At 39.7% G+C, this 19,133-nt stretch overlaps 1 protein-coding gene across 2 annotated transcripts in view; it reads right to left on the bottom strand.

Moving 5' to 3' along the window:
• Positions 1 to 808: 808 nt before the first annotated feature.
• The window catches only part of DDX3X (DEAD (Asp-Glu-Ala-Asp) box helicase 3, X-linked), a 19,007-nt gene continuing 682 nt past the window's right edge, over positions 809 to 19,133 (bottom strand). The window contains exons 2-17 of one of the 2 annotated variants that reach the window (XM_010571359.1): positions 17,540 to 17,597; positions 16,423 to 16,473; positions 10,947 to 11,070; positions 9,607 to 9,747; positions 9,424 to 9,523; positions 8,159 to 8,294; positions 7,648 to 7,733; positions 6,923 to 7,021; positions 6,687 to 6,847; positions 6,337 to 6,481; positions 6,076 to 6,220; positions 5,585 to 5,766; positions 5,377 to 5,494; positions 4,809 to 4,965; positions 3,690 to 3,817; positions 809 to 3,336 (exon numbers count right to left, since the gene is read on the bottom strand). In XM_010571359.1, coding sequence (XP_010569661.1) covers positions 3,254 to 3,336; positions 3,690 to 3,817; positions 4,809 to 4,965; positions 5,377 to 5,494; positions 5,585 to 5,766; positions 6,076 to 6,220; positions 6,337 to 6,481; positions 6,687 to 6,847; positions 6,923 to 7,021; positions 7,648 to 7,733; positions 8,159 to 8,294; positions 9,424 to 9,523; positions 9,607 to 9,747; positions 10,947 to 11,070; positions 16,423 to 16,473; positions 17,540 to 17,597 — 1,914 coding nt within the window. In that variant the 3' untranslated portion in view covers positions 809 to 3,253. The remainder of the gene's footprint in view (positions 3,337 to 3,689; positions 3,818 to 4,808; positions 4,966 to 5,376; positions 5,495 to 5,584; positions 5,767 to 6,075; positions 6,221 to 6,336; positions 6,482 to 6,686; positions 6,848 to 6,922; positions 7,022 to 7,647; positions 7,734 to 8,158; positions 8,295 to 9,423; positions 9,524 to 9,606; positions 9,748 to 10,946; positions 11,071 to 16,422; positions 16,474 to 17,539; positions 17,598 to 19,133) is intronic. The other variant, XM_010571360.1, reaches the window with a different exon arrangement.

Below are 19,133 nucleotides of genomic sequence, written 5' to 3'. Positions count from 1 at the left end.
CCGAGGCATTACTTCCTCCCTGCTCCCTTGCTCACCAGCAATACACCAGTTTCTACAGTCATTTCAGCACAGACCCAGGTTCTTTCTAAATCTTGTTCTTCTAAATGAAGCTACACTTTTGACTGGCCTCAAAGATAGGCTGGAAACATCTGAACCTATTCCTTCCGCTGTTATCCCCTTGGATATTCCAGTATTTACCCCTCATTCCAGCCTAATTACAGCTCAGTCCCATAGCTTAGTTTTAGAAAACAAATTCAAAACTGGAGTGTGGGTATACATTTGATAACTAGGGGACCAAGGAGACATAATTTTGAAGGAAAAGGGTATGTACTGCAGTTTTCCCACAGAATTGCACATGCTTGTTTTTGATGAGGCTGCCAATCAACACTAAGATGTCAAAACTAAAGCTGTCTACTACAAGGCACCATTGCTAAGGTCAGAGGGACAACTGAGAGATAAGGTCCTTAACATTACATGGCTGAGGAATCAAGTCTGAGGGAGTTCAATAAATTTTAAGTTTTGTTACAGCCAAACAAAAGGAAAAAAAGAGAAAAAAAAGAAAAAGGTTGTCTCCCCATCTGTCCTACATCTGCTTTGTTAAGCTTCTCTAAAAAACTTGTACAAGTATCCAACATTGTGGGGCAGTTATTTTAAGGTTGCTACAGCTTTAGCCCTAAGCTTAGCTGCCATTTATAAGCACACTGATGTGTACCACAGTAGATTCACCTGCTTCCAGAGTTGCACATCAATGAGACTACTTGGGCTACAGATCTTGTAAACCAGAAAAGTGACGCTTCACAAATGAGTAGACTGTGCAGTTCAACTTTTTTATTTTAATAAAATCAAGAATATGCACAGCACATGCAGTGCTAGCATCTAAACTAATACAATAAGCAATTCTAAACCTACAGTGACTTGAAGTTCAATTTTCACATTCAGCAAGTTTAAATCCATTCTTGCATATTGTTTTGAATCCTTGTATCTGAACTGAAAATATTGCTGGCTGATAAAACTTGCTAAAATGCACAAGTCACTGATTATGCCAATACAACAAAGATAACCACATGTTTGAGGATTGCAATGTGCCAGACATTCACTGAAAAAAAAAAACACACAACTAAACAAAACTCACGCAACAAACATCTGAGAATCTGGACACTTCACATCAGTGTTTAGAAGTGTTTCATTAATATCTTAAGACAAGTGTATCAAAACCTTGGCATGTTTAATTTTAAGTTGCCAATTTTTGTTTTACTATCAGAAAGTTATGGCTACACTGCCAATGCCGGGTCTGCTTAATTTGACTTAAGAGTTTAATATGACTTAAACATTAAAAGCTCACACTACCCCGAAATATATAATTTCACGCATACGGTGACATTCAACATTCAAGTGCCAGTGTTTTTGTACTGTCTTTTGGTCAAGTTTCTTTAAACTTTCAAAGAATCACTTTTAGGCTTACAAAAATAAATATTTGTCAAAAATGTTCAATAAATATTACACAAAACTAGCAGCAAAAAGTATCTAGAAATCTGTCGTGTGCAAATAGTTTTCTTCCCAGCTATCATTCCCATGGTCCCAAATAAGTTTTAGAATCTATTTCCTTCTCCTTAAACAAGCTGCGTTCAATCTCCAAGAGACAAAATAAGATTGGAAGTTAAGGACACGCACACAAGACATATATAAAATTCTCTGAATGTGCAATAAAAGAAGTATTTTGTAAAAAGTTATGGGCAAAATGTACAAGGGCCTAAACCTAGACTTGAAATAGCACCATAACAAATGACCTCAATACTGTCAAGTGCACCTACTTAATAAAAGTTTTAGAACAAGGCACAATACACTTGAAAAAATCTATTGCACTTTAGGAGATTTTTGCCATTTTCCTACGCCACTGTAGATTAGTTGTTAACTGCTCTGGCCACAAAGTTAGCACAGAAATTCCAAGTGGCAGAGGCATTTTTCTGGTGGACAATACTTATCTTTGGCCAGATTTAGCATAAACAGACTATAAATACAATGGAAACCTATGCAACTAAAACTGACTAAAACTGCACTTTAATAGCAGAATTGAAACCTTGTGCAGTTTATGTACATTTCCAACCTCTGTGATCTCAGGTTTGTTTGTTACTCTTCTGGAGCCATTTTACAAAGTCTACAGTAAGCCAGTTTAACATCTCCACGCAGCTTGAACAGAGTAATGTGAATCTGCATTAAAATAAAGCCTGCTGCATAATTCTTCCTGTTCATACCCTCTTGACCAAAAAACATCAACACTAGCATGCGTTATTAGACCAAAAATTCAGTCAGGCCCTTAAGGAGGACCAATCACTGCCATGGTCAGCCATTCTACCATTTCAATTTCATATGGCAGGCATTTTTAAAAAGTCTAAATAGATGAATTCTCCTAAAAACTATTTCAAGTTATCAGACCTTTAAACGTTCCCTGTAATGTTCTGCCCACATTTGGCTAGCTCACATTAATGATCTGCCTAAATATTGAAAAAGGAATTGCTGTATTTACTTGCATTAACTTCAAAAACAGTGCTTTTAATGTATGCATGTATCCATACATCATCTCATCATGACTGGAATGGCTTATTAAAGGCTATCAGGTTCTAAGTACCTATCCAGGATAGAGTGAGCAAATCAGAACTTTAACTTAGTACAGTTTTGCCACATTAGAAACTAATTGCATTGATATGCTTCAAGATGTTTTATTTTTCAAATCTGCAGATACCAAAAGCCCTAATGCAGGCTACCGCATAAGTTTTTCTTTGTAATATTATGGATGAATCAGTGATTCCTGTTTAAGTTGTATCACACCTGTGTGCCAAGGTTTGATTTTAGCCCAAGTTCAGTAATTTTTATTTTGTCAAAACAATTGATATCTTGAGCATTACTGAGCCAACAGGACATCAAAATAAAAGTTGTCTAAAGTTAAAGGCACAGTACATTAACAAACAAATGATCCTCAGTCACAAAATTATAAATGCAGTTTCTGGGTGGGGATGGGTGGGAGGGGAGTTAATCCTGACTACAGCAATAGAGTCTTCAAAACCACCTTCAAGATAGGGCTACTTGTTCCTTTGTTTCCATCTTGTGACCTTGAGCTCCCTTAAAAAAAATTTCAGTGGAGAATCACAGCTGGTAATGTACTGCGAGTTCTTGAAGCTACACAAGGTATAGTCTGGCTAAGTTACATGTGGTTTCCATATTAGCTTGTTTGGTAGGATATCTGCTGCAAGCAGATTCAGTTGCCCCACCAGTCAACCCCCTGGGAGTTATAGTTTCCTCCATATCCATCACTGTTGTAGAAGCCTCCATAACCACCACCTATGAAAGGCAAGAGAAAGTGATGCTTAATTAGCCTGCTAGACTTGTGCCTTCACAACAAGAAAATAACCCAGGGCACAGACAAGATGTCTATTATCTATTAAAGGAAACCCACCCAGAAGTACTGTCAAATGCACACAAACTAAAGTCCTGGAAAGAGAGGTAGCATCAAACTATTCAAAGACAGGTAACTTGTGCTAGCCTAGATCCAAGAAGGATGCTAAGACTTTGCATAACAAGCACCAGCTGACCTCATATTTAAAAATTACCTCCTGAAGTTTTACTACAGCAAGCATTTTACATCTGGTTTTGCTATTAGTATTTGCTAGCACTGCCTGCCCAGTTTTTCTTACCTCCAAATCCTCTGCTGCCACTTCCTCCACTGCGGCTGCTGGTTGATCGACTGCTACTAAAGCTACTGCTGCCAGAACCGCTACTTGTTCGATAGTCTCTGGCACCAAATCCTCCACTGAACCTACTGCTGTATAAAGGAAGGAAACAAACACTTGAGTAAAGTCAGTGATATTTTAAGCATTGTAGACATCAAGATTCAAGTACTAAATTTCTTAAAACTCTGGTTACCAACTACAGCTGGCCAACAACCAGTACAAGTGTCAAGCTCAGCAGGCAAGCTTGCTCAGTAAGCAACCCAATGCTACCTGGAAAGGGCATTCAAGATGGCAAAGGAAAATTTATTATTCAAGCAGGCTCATGTTGAACTTGTCATGTCACCCTAAAAATTACTCTCTCAGGTCCAGGTAAGATTTGATTCAAGTTTAGAAACTCTGTGGAACAGAGGTAACACTATCTCAGTGTTTAAGTGATACACTTATGACCACCTTTTGTGTTGTAGAAAAGGGTGACCATTTTACAAGCATACTTCTGAAGAAAAAAAGCCCAACAACTAGAATTCATGTGGTCATACATTCTTAGCTACATTAAGAGGAAGGGTTGTCTCTCCTCCCACCCTTTTAAGCCATTAAACATAGCTTTATATTACCAGCTTATGAAGCATTTTAGGTTTCCATAGCAAAACTATTTTACCAGTGGCCACACACCTGAAGTATAACGCTCATACCTTTCCTAGTTTATGGCAGAAGGCATGCATTACATTCTCCTAAACATCAAAATAGCTGCTTATAGTCCATCTCTGGCACATGCAGGTATGCATTTCTAGTTAAGTGTTTTGTAAGTGCTTTCACAGAGTTCTAAAGCCATTTTTGCTAGATGTCATTCTACCTCAACTGTATCTAGTTATTTGCTTAAGAGGAAAAAAAAGTCTTATGGGTTAATTGCCTTACAGTAAGATAGAACAAAACTAGACATCAAGCTGTCACCTTCTGATGCACCTAACTCAATTTATAGCGCAATGGTTTTGTCTTCCTCCAACTGTATTTTTAGACTGAAAATACATCACAGAACTGCCTCGCACAATGGATTAAGTACACCTTTAGCCAAGTTGTGACGATTACCTCTTAGATCGCCCACGGCTACCACCTCCTTTGTGATGCTGTTCATAAGCCATGTTTTCCAGCCAAGATGGTACTTCCTGCTTAGCCTCAACAAGAAGATCAAGCAAGTCCTTGGTGATGTTTATGTTCCTCTCATTGAAGAATGAGGTGGCAAGACCTGAAGTAAACATTCAGTTTTAGCACCACAGAAGACAAGTACTTTAAACCCATTCCACAACTCCACTTGCAGCTGTGACAAGTACAGTATCAGATTCCTTATAGCCAAGCTTGAGAACACGACAATTACTTAAAGAGAAAGCTATTTCTAGTCACAAAACACTGGCTATTTACTGACACAGAAGATACTAAGCTTACATGTGGCAGAGCTTTTTAACAGCAACAAAAGCACTAAAGGAACTGGTTACTTTCCACACTGGCTAGACAGCAGTGACCAGCTTCTGGTCACAGAAGGTAGCACATGGGTTTCTCTCAAGTACTTAGTTGGAATTTTCTACTTAACCAATACTACTACATGTATCAACTCCAGTATTAAGTGCCGTCTATGAAAATTCCAGATAATACTACTTACCAAGGTTTCCTACACGGCCTGTACGACCAATACGATGTACATACTCTTCAATGTCACTTGGCAAGTCAAAGTTTATGACATGCTTTACATTTGAGATATCCAGTCCTCTTGCTGCTACCTAGTGGTTAAAGGATTAAATCAAGTCTCAGTAAAATTCCACAGGCCAAATAACAGGCTTAGTGGCTCAAACTTCATAGATTTCACTTACTGCTGTGGCAACAAGAATTGGGCTCTTGCCCGAACGGAACTGGTGCAGTGCTTCCTCTCTGTCTCTTTGAGAGCGATCTCCATGTATACTTGTACAGGCATATCCTTCATGGTACAAGAAGTCCTCAAGAGCATCTGCACCCTTTTTAGTTTCCACGAACACCAGAGTCAAGGAATCCTTGCCTAACAATAATTAAGGCACAAGTTAGCAGAAAAGCTACACAAATACTTGACTCCACCACCTTGTAAAAGGCAGTTTCAGTTCTCTGCTCTTGTTTATTCTAAACTGGACACTAGAGACCTCCCTCCTCATTTTGTATTACTAGAAGAGCTTACATCAACTTAAAACTGACACTTGGCCAGTGCAATACATTCACTGCACATTAAGGAAATACCTTTTCATTCACCTACTCAATAGTTCCTATTACTTGAGTCATTAGATTTGCCTCATCTGAATTTTGCGTTATTTGCTTATCTGAAACTGGCCTTTACCTGTAGCATTCAGCAGGTCAAGCAGAAATGATCGTTTGTCTGACTCTTCCACCCATACTACTTTCTGTGTGATATTTTCAGATGTAGAACCTACTCTGCCAACAGCCAGAAAGATATATTCATCCAGGAAGTCACGAGCTAGCATCTAAGAAAAGGGAAGGGGAAAAAGAAAAAAAAAATTAAATGCAGTATTTTTCCCCTCCTTCCAGAGATGAAATCTGGCCCTACGACGTGTTAAGTATTTGAACTTTTGTAAAGTACCTGGATTTCCTTGGGGAAAGTAGCACTAAACATCATGGTATGACGAACCCCCTTTGGCGGCATAGTATCTTGTTCAACAATCCGACGAATTTGAGGTTCAAACCCCATATCAAGCATTCTGTCAGCTTCATCAAGCACTAGGTACCTAAATAGTAACAAAAAAGGTTGTTCTTCAGAGCTTTTTTCTTTAAGCTGTAACCCAGCACAGACACTGGACCACAAGTTCTCAACTAGATGTTTACACGGTCCAAAAGCTACAACTTAAGTGTCATTAACTCCAGATCTCACTTTAAAATGCACAGTTGCTAGCTGTCAAGTCATTCACATGTGGACAAGAACACTTTACTTACTTGCAGAAATCCAGTCCAATCTTTCCCCTCTCCATCATATCAACCAGTCGTCCTGGAGTTGCTACAAGCAAGTGACATCCACGTTCTAAGTCACGTATCTGCTGACCAATGTCTGCACCACCGTATACAACACAGGGACGAACTCTGGAACGGTATGCAAACTATAAAACAAAGTAAGTTAGCTCTAAGAAAAAACATACTTCAGCTATTTTATAATAATTAACTCCTAGATATACCTTTCTGGCTTCCTCATAGATCTGCACAGCCAGTTCTCTAGTGGGAGCCAAGACCAGTGAGATTGGATATTGCTTGCGGCGCCCATACCTTCCATTCTCCTGAAGGAAAAGAAAATACTGTGAATGAGTACCCCAAATATAAAGGGAATTAAACCAGCTACTATAGGCAATGTTGAAGACAGGTCACCCAAGTTTGTCTTAACAAGAGAAAAAAAAACAACCTACAGCTGAGAGCCAACTTGTTTTAAGCACTGCATCTGAACACTGCCCTACTACAGTACCCAATTGGTTAATACATTAACAGCAACACAGCTGCACAAGCTTGGCCTCTACAACTTGCACTGTGATCCATAACTTAAGCAGCAGAGAAATAATAGCCATATAACCTGTTACTTTCTATCCTAAAGTCACTACAACAGATATGTGTGACCAAGTAGCCTTTTTGTAGCAAGAAAAGCACTTTTATACCTTACACAACAAACACACTTGTAAACAACCTTTTCTCTAGACAATTACACATATCAACTCTTTAGGTAGGAAAAAAAAAGCATTCTACAGCCTGTATTTTTCAAGAGAAATAGCTAAAGTCTTCTAGAAGTTGAGAAGCTTGCTTATCATACCCAAAATAATGACAACATTTAAGCCCAGCTACTGTGTTCAGAAGAAGGCAACAGCATACAAGGCAAAGACACACATGTTCCAGGGCTGGGTATTTAAATACTTGCCTTCATAGCTCTCAAGGCATCACCAGGGCCATCTGCATAGATCTGGCTCAATATTGGTAGAAGAAACGCAGCCGTTTTCCCAGACCCTATCAGGACACAATTCAGTATTATTAATAGTTATTTCAAAGCTACTGTACTGTCAGCTACAGCACTAATCCTCTATCACTAGCATATTCCAAATAACACCTGCACTACTATATGGATGCTACCTATGCCACTGGAGTGCACTCAGCCAGTAGAGCTTATCTACAAAAGACTTGTCACTCAGCACCACAACACCCTGAAGTGAAATGTGATTTAAGCCATGAACATTTCTCTAGGGACAAACGCATTAGATCCAGTCAAGCTACATCTAGAACAGTTGCAAGACTCTAAAGCTAATTAATTTCCAACACTGTAGGTATTGCAGTATACTCTGAACAGTAAGTCATACTACCTCACAGACCTCTTACCTGCAGCTTGAGGAATACAAGACCTAACTGCTGAGAGAGAGACTAAGCAGTAAACTTACCTGTCTGAGCACAGGCCATCAAGTCTCTCTTTTCTTTAATAATAGGTATTGCGTGTTTCTGGACTGGAGTAGGACGGGTGTAGCGTGTGAGCTCAATGTTTCCCATAATAATTTCTCCCATGTCAACATCACTGAACTGTAAGATATTTAAAACAAGTAAGATTGGGATCCTTCCCTTCAGCCACCATGAAACACATCATTCAGTCCAAGAAGTCATTTGTAAAGTAGCTTTTGTTTCATCTCTTCCTATAGAACTGTCCTGGTTTCAGCTGGGATGTAGTTAACTGTCTTCCTAGTAGCTGGTACAGTGCTATGTTTTGAGTTCAGTATGTGAAGAATGTTGATAACACTGATGTTTTCAGTTGTTGCTCAGTAGTGTTTAGACTACAGTCAAGGATTTTTCAGCTTCTCATGCCCAGCCAGGGCACCTGACCCAAACTGGCCAACAGTGCATTCCATACCGTGTGACGTCCCATCTAGTTTAGGAACTGGGAAGGGGGGGGGCAGGGATTTGCCGCTCGGGGACTGGCTGGGTGTCGGTCGGCGGGTGGTGAGCAATTGCCCTGCACATCATTTGTACATTTCAATCCTTTTATTACTACTGTTGTCATTTTATGAGTGTTATCATTATCATTATTAGTTTCTTCTTTTCTGTTCTATTAAATCGTTCTTATCTCAACCCAGGAGTTTTACTTCTTTTCCTGATTTTCTCCCCCCTCCCACTGGATGGGGGGGAGTGAGTGAGCGGCTGCGTGGTGCTTAGTTGCTGGCTGGGGTTAAACCACGACAAGAACTTACCTATTAAGTTTACAGATACTCAGGAACTAGCTACCAGGAGTCTGGTAGCTACTTAGTCCAGTCACATAAGTGATTCTTATAAAAGCCAACCAAGCCTGAAGTGCAGACTACACTAGCATACTATGATTAGCACAACACAATGTCTATGCTTAATCAGTTGCTACAACAAACCAGCACCTCCAAACACTCCTACTTCTATATATGTTTACTGTTTAAAAACAAGCCACATAGTTAAAAGTGAGCTACAAGTGTTAACTAACAAGCTTACACAACTTCTCCCACGTCTTAGTTCATCATATGCAATCCTCCTGTGCAAAACAGCTTAGCTGTAAGAAGGCAAAACTGTTTCCCTTCCTCCCTAAACTTAAGACAGCATGCCATCAAGTTTCACATGCAAAATAGTCACTATTAGATACATAAGCAAACCAGACCAAAAAAAAAACCACACACAAACCCACAAAACTTACACTTTCAATATGTGGAGGACAGTTGCTGCCTGTTGCTTCAACAGGAATGTCATCATACTTCTCAAAGTTAATGCCAGTATTGCTTCCTGAAAAGAGCTCTCTAAAAACATAAGAGAAAGTATTTTACTTGCTAGACTCATCAACTGACCCCATCATGTGATTTTACATTATTACATTACTTACTGTTCCAGGCGTTCACTTGGGGGAAGAGGCTTTGACCAGTCATCTTCATCTGATTTGTCAGACCAGCGGCTATTCCCACCACGGTCAAATCTACCAAAGCCACTCCTATCATAGTCACCACCTCTTCCACGCTCTTCATATCTAAATACAGCAAGAATATCAGGCCACCATTCCTGGACAACATGATTTTTTTTGACACGCAAAATTAAACCTATAGGAATCTAGCAGTGTATGCTCTGATATTACACATACAACTGTAGAACAATTCAAAGTCATCATATTATCTGTACTTGCTTCTTGACCTATGAACCAAAATTAACTTAGTCCCAGCCATCAGACTAGATCATGATATTCTGCATCATAGACAGAAGAGTTTGTCATGATTTCACAGCTCAGTTTAGCTTAATACACTGATCCTTGTATTGAAACCTATTTGGTTAAGTGTAACAAATGTAAAGAATCAGCCATCTGCCAGCAGAGCTGCAATTCAAATCACTCAGTCTTTGCCATTTTTTGTAGGGAGCTCTTCTTAAACCTCTTGGGAGGCACTGTTTGATACTCCCCCCTTTCTCTGTGCCTTATTTATATAGGTCTCCCACCTCCAGACAAAACCCTCAAGTGCTGTAGTTTTCTCCTTTATTCCCCCACCACAGGTGACCAAACTAAATACCTCAATTACATGTCACATTATTATTTTATAGAGAGGGAGCTCACCTGTATTAGACACTTGGAAAGAAGGTGGAAAAAGTCCTTACCTCAACTGTTTAGTTTTTGGTCTGGTATATCATGTTTGAGAAAAGTCTGGATACAGGACTAGCATCAGCTTTACTAGTCGATAAAGGTCACTCTCACCACACTTGTGCATACAGCGCATGATGTGTGTAAGACTGATCAAGTAAGGTAGAGAACCTGCAAGAGTCTCACCCAGTTTTTATTAACTACACTTTTTAAACAAGGAAAAAAAAAATACTGAAATTAAAAAAAAAAAATCCATTTTTATGTATTTTACGTGCTCCCAACAGCTCTTCATGATTTTTCTGGAAGTAGCCACCCATCTAGCACTTTTTTGGTGAAATGGTTAAGTCAGCAAATCATTATAGCTGCAGTGAGTGGCTGGTGGTAGACTACAGGGCACATTTTTCAACACATGCAAGTTTCCCATCCTTGAACTCATGTAGTTTTAAAAGCAAGGCTCTCCAACTCTCTCCTCCCCTCCCAGGTTCCTCCTACCTTATCCTGCTGTTCACACCTACAACTCCAATTTTAACATCAACATTACAGATGCACTACTAGAACTGAGACAGACTTCATATGTACTACCCAGACAAATAAGTACTTGCCTTCCTCCTCTTGATCCATTTCCACGATCAAAGAAGCTTGACTTTGCTCCACGGTCAGATCGTGCACCAAAGCTGCTGTATGCATCCTTATCTCTGCTAGAACTCCAGCCACCACTATCAAAACCTAGTAGAAGAAAGATATTTTAGCCATACATTACATGGTCTAGGCTTTTACAAGAAAAAGCTAAGTTCTGTCCAGTAAGCCTTCACTGGAAGGTCTACAGGATTGAAAGGCACACAGTCCTTCAAGAATGGAAGATGCACAGACGTTAAGACTTAATGAAATAGGGACTAAGTATCTCCCATTGCCTATCGGAACTTGCCGAAACCCCTCCACTCGTGTACAAGCATGTTACTTTTTTTAAAACACTGCACTTGCCTTAGCACTAATATTAAAGTTGCCTACTCTGGAAAGATGGGCATCAGAAGAAACATCTACATTATCTCTCCAACTTCAACACATACCCTTGACAATGCATTTAATTTTTGTGTTGCTAACAAGGCCTCTGATGGAGATCAATGAGTGGTATTAGCCCTTGCATTAGAAATCCACATGGAAGTTAGAATGTTTTGTCATACTGTAAGTACACAGAGCAATCTGATCTATGCAAACTAAAACAAATTAACAGCATCATGCAGAAATGAGGAATATGGAGTTCTTCACAATGAATTACCACATTGAATTTTTCCACAGTACTTTTACACCTACCTACAGTAAGTAGATGCCTACTTAGGTATGTTAACTCAAAGAAAAAAGGCCAAGTAGAATAGAAAGTACATCAGCTTGCCAACACCATCAAGTAAAAAGCATCATTTTTGTTCAGCTGCCGGGGGTTGGGAGGTAGACAGAAACGTAGAGCATTCAACGGTGCTTTGGTACTACACTAAGAACTTACAAATTCTGAGTCGGAGTTCCAACCTTAAGTTTGAAAACATGACCCAATGAATCTCAGCTATGGGATGCCAGCAGAGAATAAGTGACATAATTAAATAGATAAACAACTAATGTCACTCCTATTAGTGAGCATGCTTTTGCCAGCCTCACAGCACAAAACCAGTCAAGACCTATGCACTGGACAATAAAAGCAACCACAAAACAAAATTACTCCAAAGAAAGGTATTGTTCTAGGTCCTCTCTCTCTGAAAAAAAAAATTCCCTACAACAATTACCTTACCTTGTTAGATGTGCTCTGGCAAGTATCATTACCCCCCCCCCTTTTTTTTTTTGGAAGAAATTCTACTCCCCAGAATCCAGACATGCTCTAGTCACGAGGGAACTTTAAAAACTAGTGTGACTATAACTCATTTGGTCTGGCTAACCAAAGCAGACAGCAAAAATAATCAAGGCATGAAGTTTATTAGCACAGAAGACCATGGAATGCTTCAAGACCTCCAAAGTCTTTTAAGAAGTAGCTTAAGTCCTTAAGGATAAATTAACTTCACACAGAGAGACTGCTGACAAAGATCAGGAATACCATAATCACTTCATTAACGCATAAGAAAGTTATTTGTAGCTTGTTTAGAAAGCACCTAAAACCAGATTTTAGTATGAGTATCTTTCAAACCACAATAAAAATACTGGGGTATGTCACCCTGCCAAGAGATCTAACAGCAGTGGTACTGACAGAGCAATCTTCAGGAAGATACGGATGTAGTTTCTCATTAATGAAAAAACTGGGCTGACTCTGTACTACATTATGATCTTCTACCAGGTCTGAAGAGTTCCAGACAGGAGTCAAAATTTTGTACTCCAAATAGCATACCAAGTAAGCTTACTAATCTAGCTTGTTACTGCACTGGTTTCTGAAGCTGGTACCTTGCCATATTTTTCTTTAAGGTAGCATAGCAACTTCTGGACCAAGTCCTTAACAAATACATATATATACCCTGCTTGACAATTAGGGCCATTAATTCTGCTTTCAGTTTGGTATTCCTAATTTGATTTTACTTGTGGATCAGCATAGAACGACAGAGGTCCAGGCCATACAAGTCAACTCTAAGTAACCAGCTAGCAGAAGATATCACCATGACTTAGAACAAGACATGGCAAATTAAAATCAAAAGCAAATGCACTAAAACAACCCATAACAGACCACAGATTGACTTCTCTGAAGTGAATGATCACGAGACCATGCAAGAATTATCAGGAAACTCCTTTAAACATCAAGGCTTTTTTTTTTTTTTTTTTAAAAGTAAAAACCTGTATAGATTCCATCCAGCACACATTTCTCACCACAGGATTAAGTTCGGAGTTCAGTAAGTTAATGAACTTCCAAAGCAGTTTTGTAGTTCTTGCATCGGTGAAGAGTGATAGAATTTTCAATGCTTCTCCTCAATCAGCATTTTAATTTGCACATTTTGTAATGTTCTACCACCAATCGTTGTCGGCTTACTCAGAAAGCTGCCACGTGCAGCAGCAGTCATCAGTTTTGTTTTTTTTTCAAAGATGGGAAAAACAGTTAGGATCATGGAATCCTTTAAGTTGGAAAAGACCCTTAAGTTCTATCATCGACTCCTTGACCTACTATAGATCAGATCAGACTTTAAATATCCATGAACAGCTTCCAGGAAGCTTAACAAGAAAATGACATGACAACAAGCTTTAGTGTTCTCAAATCACGCTCATGGAAGCAAGACACTTTAGACCAGGCAGCCCTGCATACTGAGCTCCATATACTGTACCTTCAACAGCTGAAAAACAGAACTACCATTAAGCAACCTAAGGACATATTTTTATGCACCTCTTACCTCCTGCAGTTCTGTACTGTACCATTTTGTTCCCATGTACAAAACTAACAGATTAGTATTACAATAGGGACAGATCTGCAGGTGTATGGAAATAAGCTGAAGAAAGCACTGTAGGAGTTTTAAATAGAAATACTCTAGATCCCTTAGCATGCTTCCCCTGTCAATACCTACTGAAATCATGAAGATGCTCAGCTCTTCATGAACACAAAGAACAGCTATTTTAAAAAGTATTAAGTCCACTGCCTTAGGCAATTTCTTACGTAGCTGCAAGTAAGGTTATTGTGCAACTTTAATAGTGTCTATGAATTACTATACCATCAGCTTCCAAGAAAAGTGAGAACCCCAAGCTAGAAACTATACACTGTTTCTAAAGTATGTCTAAGGGAACACCACATAAGAGAAACAAATAATCTTTTCTTTTTTCAAGTTTTTTTTAATTCAGCAATACAGAAGTCAATAAGGTCATGGTAGGTGAGCAAGACAATTCTACTGGATTACTGAAATACAGTTCCACCCAGTAGTTTAACTGAATAAAAATTTTATCAGGTTACTACACTTGTAAGGCTGCATCAAGAGTTTTGTTGCATGGTCAAATGCCACTGTTACCCAAGGTCTCTTTTGCCTGCTGCTTGCTAATGTCTACACCTTGAATAATCTCTTGCTAAAGATTCCAAGGAGCATCCAACACACAGCCCAGCTTCAACACAGCCGAAGAAGCAATCGTTAATTTAGTTGTAAATAACACAAGCAAACATTACTTTTCTGAAAGTACAACTGTGTAACAGACTTCAAATCATCCTATAAAATAGCTCAGTTTTACATCATTGTACTGATGATACCCACTTTGCTTCTCGGTAGGGGGCCTGAACTGGAATCATAGCTTTTCCATTAGCCATCACAAACCCCGTCACAGGGAGCCATGAGGAGTCCTAGTGATAAAGTACTCACCAGGTTTAAAGGAAGTTTTGAAATGTTAGGTTTACCAAAAGAAGTTGGCAGCCTATGTTCTATTAATTGAACAAGCCATGTGTCAAACTAAAGTTTCATGACTTGTTTACCTTTTTCCAAGGTGAAGCTTGAAGCCCCCAGAAAAGCCACACATTATCACATGTACATTACAATATTTGACCTCTGGTCTTGCACAAAAAAGACAATAGTGACAGCCCTATACATCATGATATGAACTCAAGGTTAACACTATATCCCTCCATATCTGATAGCCCCCTAAAATTGAACTGGAGTTTGGTACAAATTACCATATAGGGAAAGGAAATCCATGAATAGCACATGTCCACAAGACAACTTTAAGTTGTTTCCTGCTTTTGAAAAACCTGCACATTCCTCTCAGGTTTAGCTAGCCGATTTCTTGAAAGACTGCTCACATTTGAGGTTAATGTGACCAGGAACTTCAAGAGCATTACTGAGCTGCCAGCCAGTCCCCATACTTCCCCCAACACATTCAGCTCTGCTAACAGGCTGTTCATCATTTGGCACTTTAGGCCATGCTTCTTTTAAGTAAAAAAAAAAAAAAAACCCCACAAAAAAAACCCCACACAAAAAAACACCCACACACACAAAACAAAACACCACACTAGCTTGAACACATGCGAAGGTTAAGCCAAAAACAGACTGATCTGTCTCTTCAAACAGCATAAAACTGGAATGGACCATTTTTCATCTAGTCAAATTTAAGATTACATAGCTCCAGAAACACTGTGAGATATATCAGCATTTGTTTCAATATTCTCCTCCCACCCACTCCTAATGGAGTCCTCTTGCAGTATTGAAAAGAGAATCTGAAAGTCCACTGCTTTAGAAACAGATGAGATCCAAGTCCTCCCATACTATGAAACTTCAATTTCTTACATTGTAGCATTAGCAGAAAATACTTTAGCTCCTCCATTCTACTATTTCAATAGCTGTTAGATGAAATGTTTCTCTTGTATCTCCACAAGTCATTAGACACGACAATAATGCATGGTGCAGCATGGACAATCTCTGTATGTTACAAATAAAATCACAATTTGCTTCACTGAAGCACCCCACAAAACTTTTCTTCTTTACCAGGTTTTGTTTAGAAAAATCAAGTGCAAGATATAAAGGCCATTTCTCAGCACAAACCCCCGTGTAAACATATGACCAACAATGGTCATGTATTTCACATTTCATTCACCAGCATCCTGCATTTCCTTCTGCAAGTACTCTTGTGGACTTCCATAAAAACTGCAAGAAGCTAAACTAGGACATCCCTGGTTTGCTTCTCACACTCCCCAGTTAAAAGCAAGTTGTGTAAAACATCCATTTACAAAGTGAAATTGTACTATTTCTTCATATTAAACAACTGGTTACTGTAAATTCCACATGACAGTAGCACAAAAACTGGTACTGCCAAAATCTGCTAAAATTGATTCTCAAGATTACAGAGCTAGTCAAGTTAACATGGAAGACTCCATCTTGCTTCAGGCAGTTAATTGCTTAATGAGATATGGAAGATACTTTGCCAGTCAGATACTGAACTTGAGCTTACAATATAACTTGGTGAAGAAAGCCCAAAACAGCACACTAAAAGCAGAACGTTAAGTTGCAGTGTTTTGCACAGAATAATAAAGCACTCCGTAAAAACCACTTTAAACAGTAATGTCAAAGCCTTTAACAGTCTGTTCCTATAGATTCAGAAGGAGGTCAAGAACCAGTTAGAAGTGTTGCCACTGTTATTTCTGATACGTACCCTGTTTTGAAGCTTCCCTGTTCCGCAAGTGAGGAGGAATGTATCGGCCTTCTAAAGGACAAAAGAAACATAGTGTTACAAGACTGCAGCTTGCAGCTACCACCTTTTGAGACACTAGTCTTTCCAACAACAGCTTTTCCTTAGAAAAAAAATGTCTGCCTCAGAAGCTTTAAGGCCTCTTACTTCGAGTGTCTTTAAACAAGAGTCCTTTAACACAGCACTTAATATCCTGCTCTCAGAGGACCAACACAGTGAAGATTAACTTCTTGCATGCTCATTTAGGTATGCTGCTTTTTTTTTTTTTTAAGGCACAGATGTCTTTGACCAAGTCCTACAGGCCCTTTATGGATGTTACAGTGTCTATGACGAAAGCCTGTCCTCCTAGAACTCATTAAGGCTTAACCCTGGTGCCAGATATTTGAGCAGCTTAAGATTTTCACTGTGTCATTCAAGTGCTGACACTCACAGTATTATTACTCACAGTATTTTTCTTCCCCCTTAAATTCAACCATCCCCATCAGGTCAGCTCAGATCAAACCAGAAGCCACACATAATTGCCTCTGAATAGCATTCTTCATTTACAATCCAGAAGCATCTGTCTGCTAAGCAACAGACATCTGTGAATCAGAATGTACCAGGCACGAGCTGAATGTGAATTCCTGGAAGATTCCTCCCCTCTTCTTAACATACTTAAGCCTTGCATGTCAGACAACGCAGTTTCTACTCAATGAATTACAATTAGTACAGTTAACTATTTTAAGTTTTACCTTCAAACATTCCAGCTCTAGCTGAATGTTTTGAGAAGACAGATCATCACATTACTACTACAATCAGTGGCCTCAGTTATTTGACTAGAGGCAACAAAATCTGCGACAAAATTAGAACACTAACTTCTCTCAGTTAAGTACTTAGGAAATTTACACATGCCATACCACTGCTAAATTAAGTGCTCCTGTCTAAAGTATATAGCATTTTCAAAGCAGCCATAACTAGCAACCTCCTCAATTTCCCCCATCAGCCTCTGTAAATCTTGGCTTCAGAAATTACTTTTCACAGGTACAAAACACTTATTTCTAAAACTGTGCGTCTGTAAGCTTGAGAATTTGCATGTACTTACTGCTTGAAGAGCTTCCTTCACTCTGAGAGTCTGAGGAATTCAAGTCTAGACCAGAAAACTAGAAGAAATAAAACAAGTACCAACATGTTATATAATGAATTTACACTAAGATACAAAAAGCCCTTTTGCTTATCAACAGCAAGCAGTGTCCCAACAAGTTCTCGCTGCAAAGAAATTTGTTTAGTGTCAGTTACATCTCCTCTAAAGAAGAAAAAACAAAGCCATAGTTAATACTCAAGGCTATACCATCTTCAAGCGTCTTCACATCTACCAATAAACATGCACCACATGGGCAGCAAGGCCAGAAGAGTATCTTACACCCACAAAATCAAATACCACAGACTTCTGCTTCACACACTATATGCAGGCTAAACAGCCACTTAAAATAGTCCTTCAGTCCACCAAAAGGCATTTCAATTGAGATCGACGGCAATTTTTTATTTTTTTTTTTTTTAGGTATACAGAGCCCAAATACCAGTTCACGTCACTTGCAGGGACTCAGCTATTTCTTTACACTGCATGAACACTACTGAGACATTATAGTCTTCACATTTGAGGCAGCTACTCCTCACAGAACATCATGTGACTGCCTCATACAATTACTTCAGCAAAAATAATTTTGGGTTTGCTTTTCTAAAACTTCATTTGCAGCCTTCCATCTCACAGTAAAGTCTACCAAAAGGTATTTCAGTTCAGGCACTACTAGCATGTAACCCAAATATTTTAGGTCTAGCACAATATGGACTCATTTCAGCAAAAGGTAGTGGGCAACTCACAAAGCTTAACACCAGCTTATTACAGTTGTTTGCCTGCACGGCAAGATTAGAAACCTATTTGGGAAAAAAAAAAGACACACTTAAATACAATTGAATTGTATGCAAGACCAACTGCACAGAAGTATCTTCCTATGTGACCTGAATCAATCCAATGCAAAAATTCCAATGCACTATCCTTTCAGATGTTCAGTTGTGCGCGCTGCCATTTAGGACATCCAGATTCTTGAAAAATCCTCCCATAGCAGGCCTCGTATCATCCTCTTTAAAGCTACTACTTAAAATCTGATCTCTTTAGTTGATCCAAACATCAACACGAGGCTAAAGATCGATTCTTATTTGAACAGTAAACAAAAACAAATACTCTCTACTAGGTTAAGAGCGGATCTCCAGGGCCAGTCAACAGAAGTGATGCATAAATCTTCTCACACTGAACCCCCACCGTCTCCGCCGTGGGGGCAACACTTGCCAAAATCCCATCTCGGAGATGGCGCAGCGACGAAGCCCGGCGCGGCCGCCATCTCAGTGCGGCGGTGCAGCCGGCACTGCGGGTTGGGATTTTCGGCGCAGCAGGGAGCAGCCGCAGCCGCCCAGCTAATCCGGCAGCCGGCACCCGTCACGTGCTATCTCGGGAAGGGGGGGAAGAAGCGGGGAAGGGGGGAGGACCGGCTCCCTGACCTACTTCGCCGAAGACTCCGAGCGGCGGCCGCCCGAAGCCTACAAGCCGCCGAGGACTAGCGGGGCCCTGCCACGCCAGCTGCCCGCCCTGGGTCTCGCTACAACGTAGGGAGCTCTTCCTGCCCTCCCCCCCCCCCCCCCCC

Source organism: Haliaeetus leucocephalus, unplaced genomic scaffold, assembly GCF_000737465.1.
Source record: "Haliaeetus leucocephalus isolate CR32 unplaced genomic scaffold, Haliaeetus_leucocephalus-4.0 Scaffold317, whole genome shotgun sequence".
Lineage (NCBI taxonomy): Eukaryota > Metazoa > Chordata > Aves > Accipitriformes > Accipitridae > Haliaeetus > Haliaeetus leucocephalus.
This window is presented reverse-complemented; position numbering and strand designations above follow the sequence as displayed.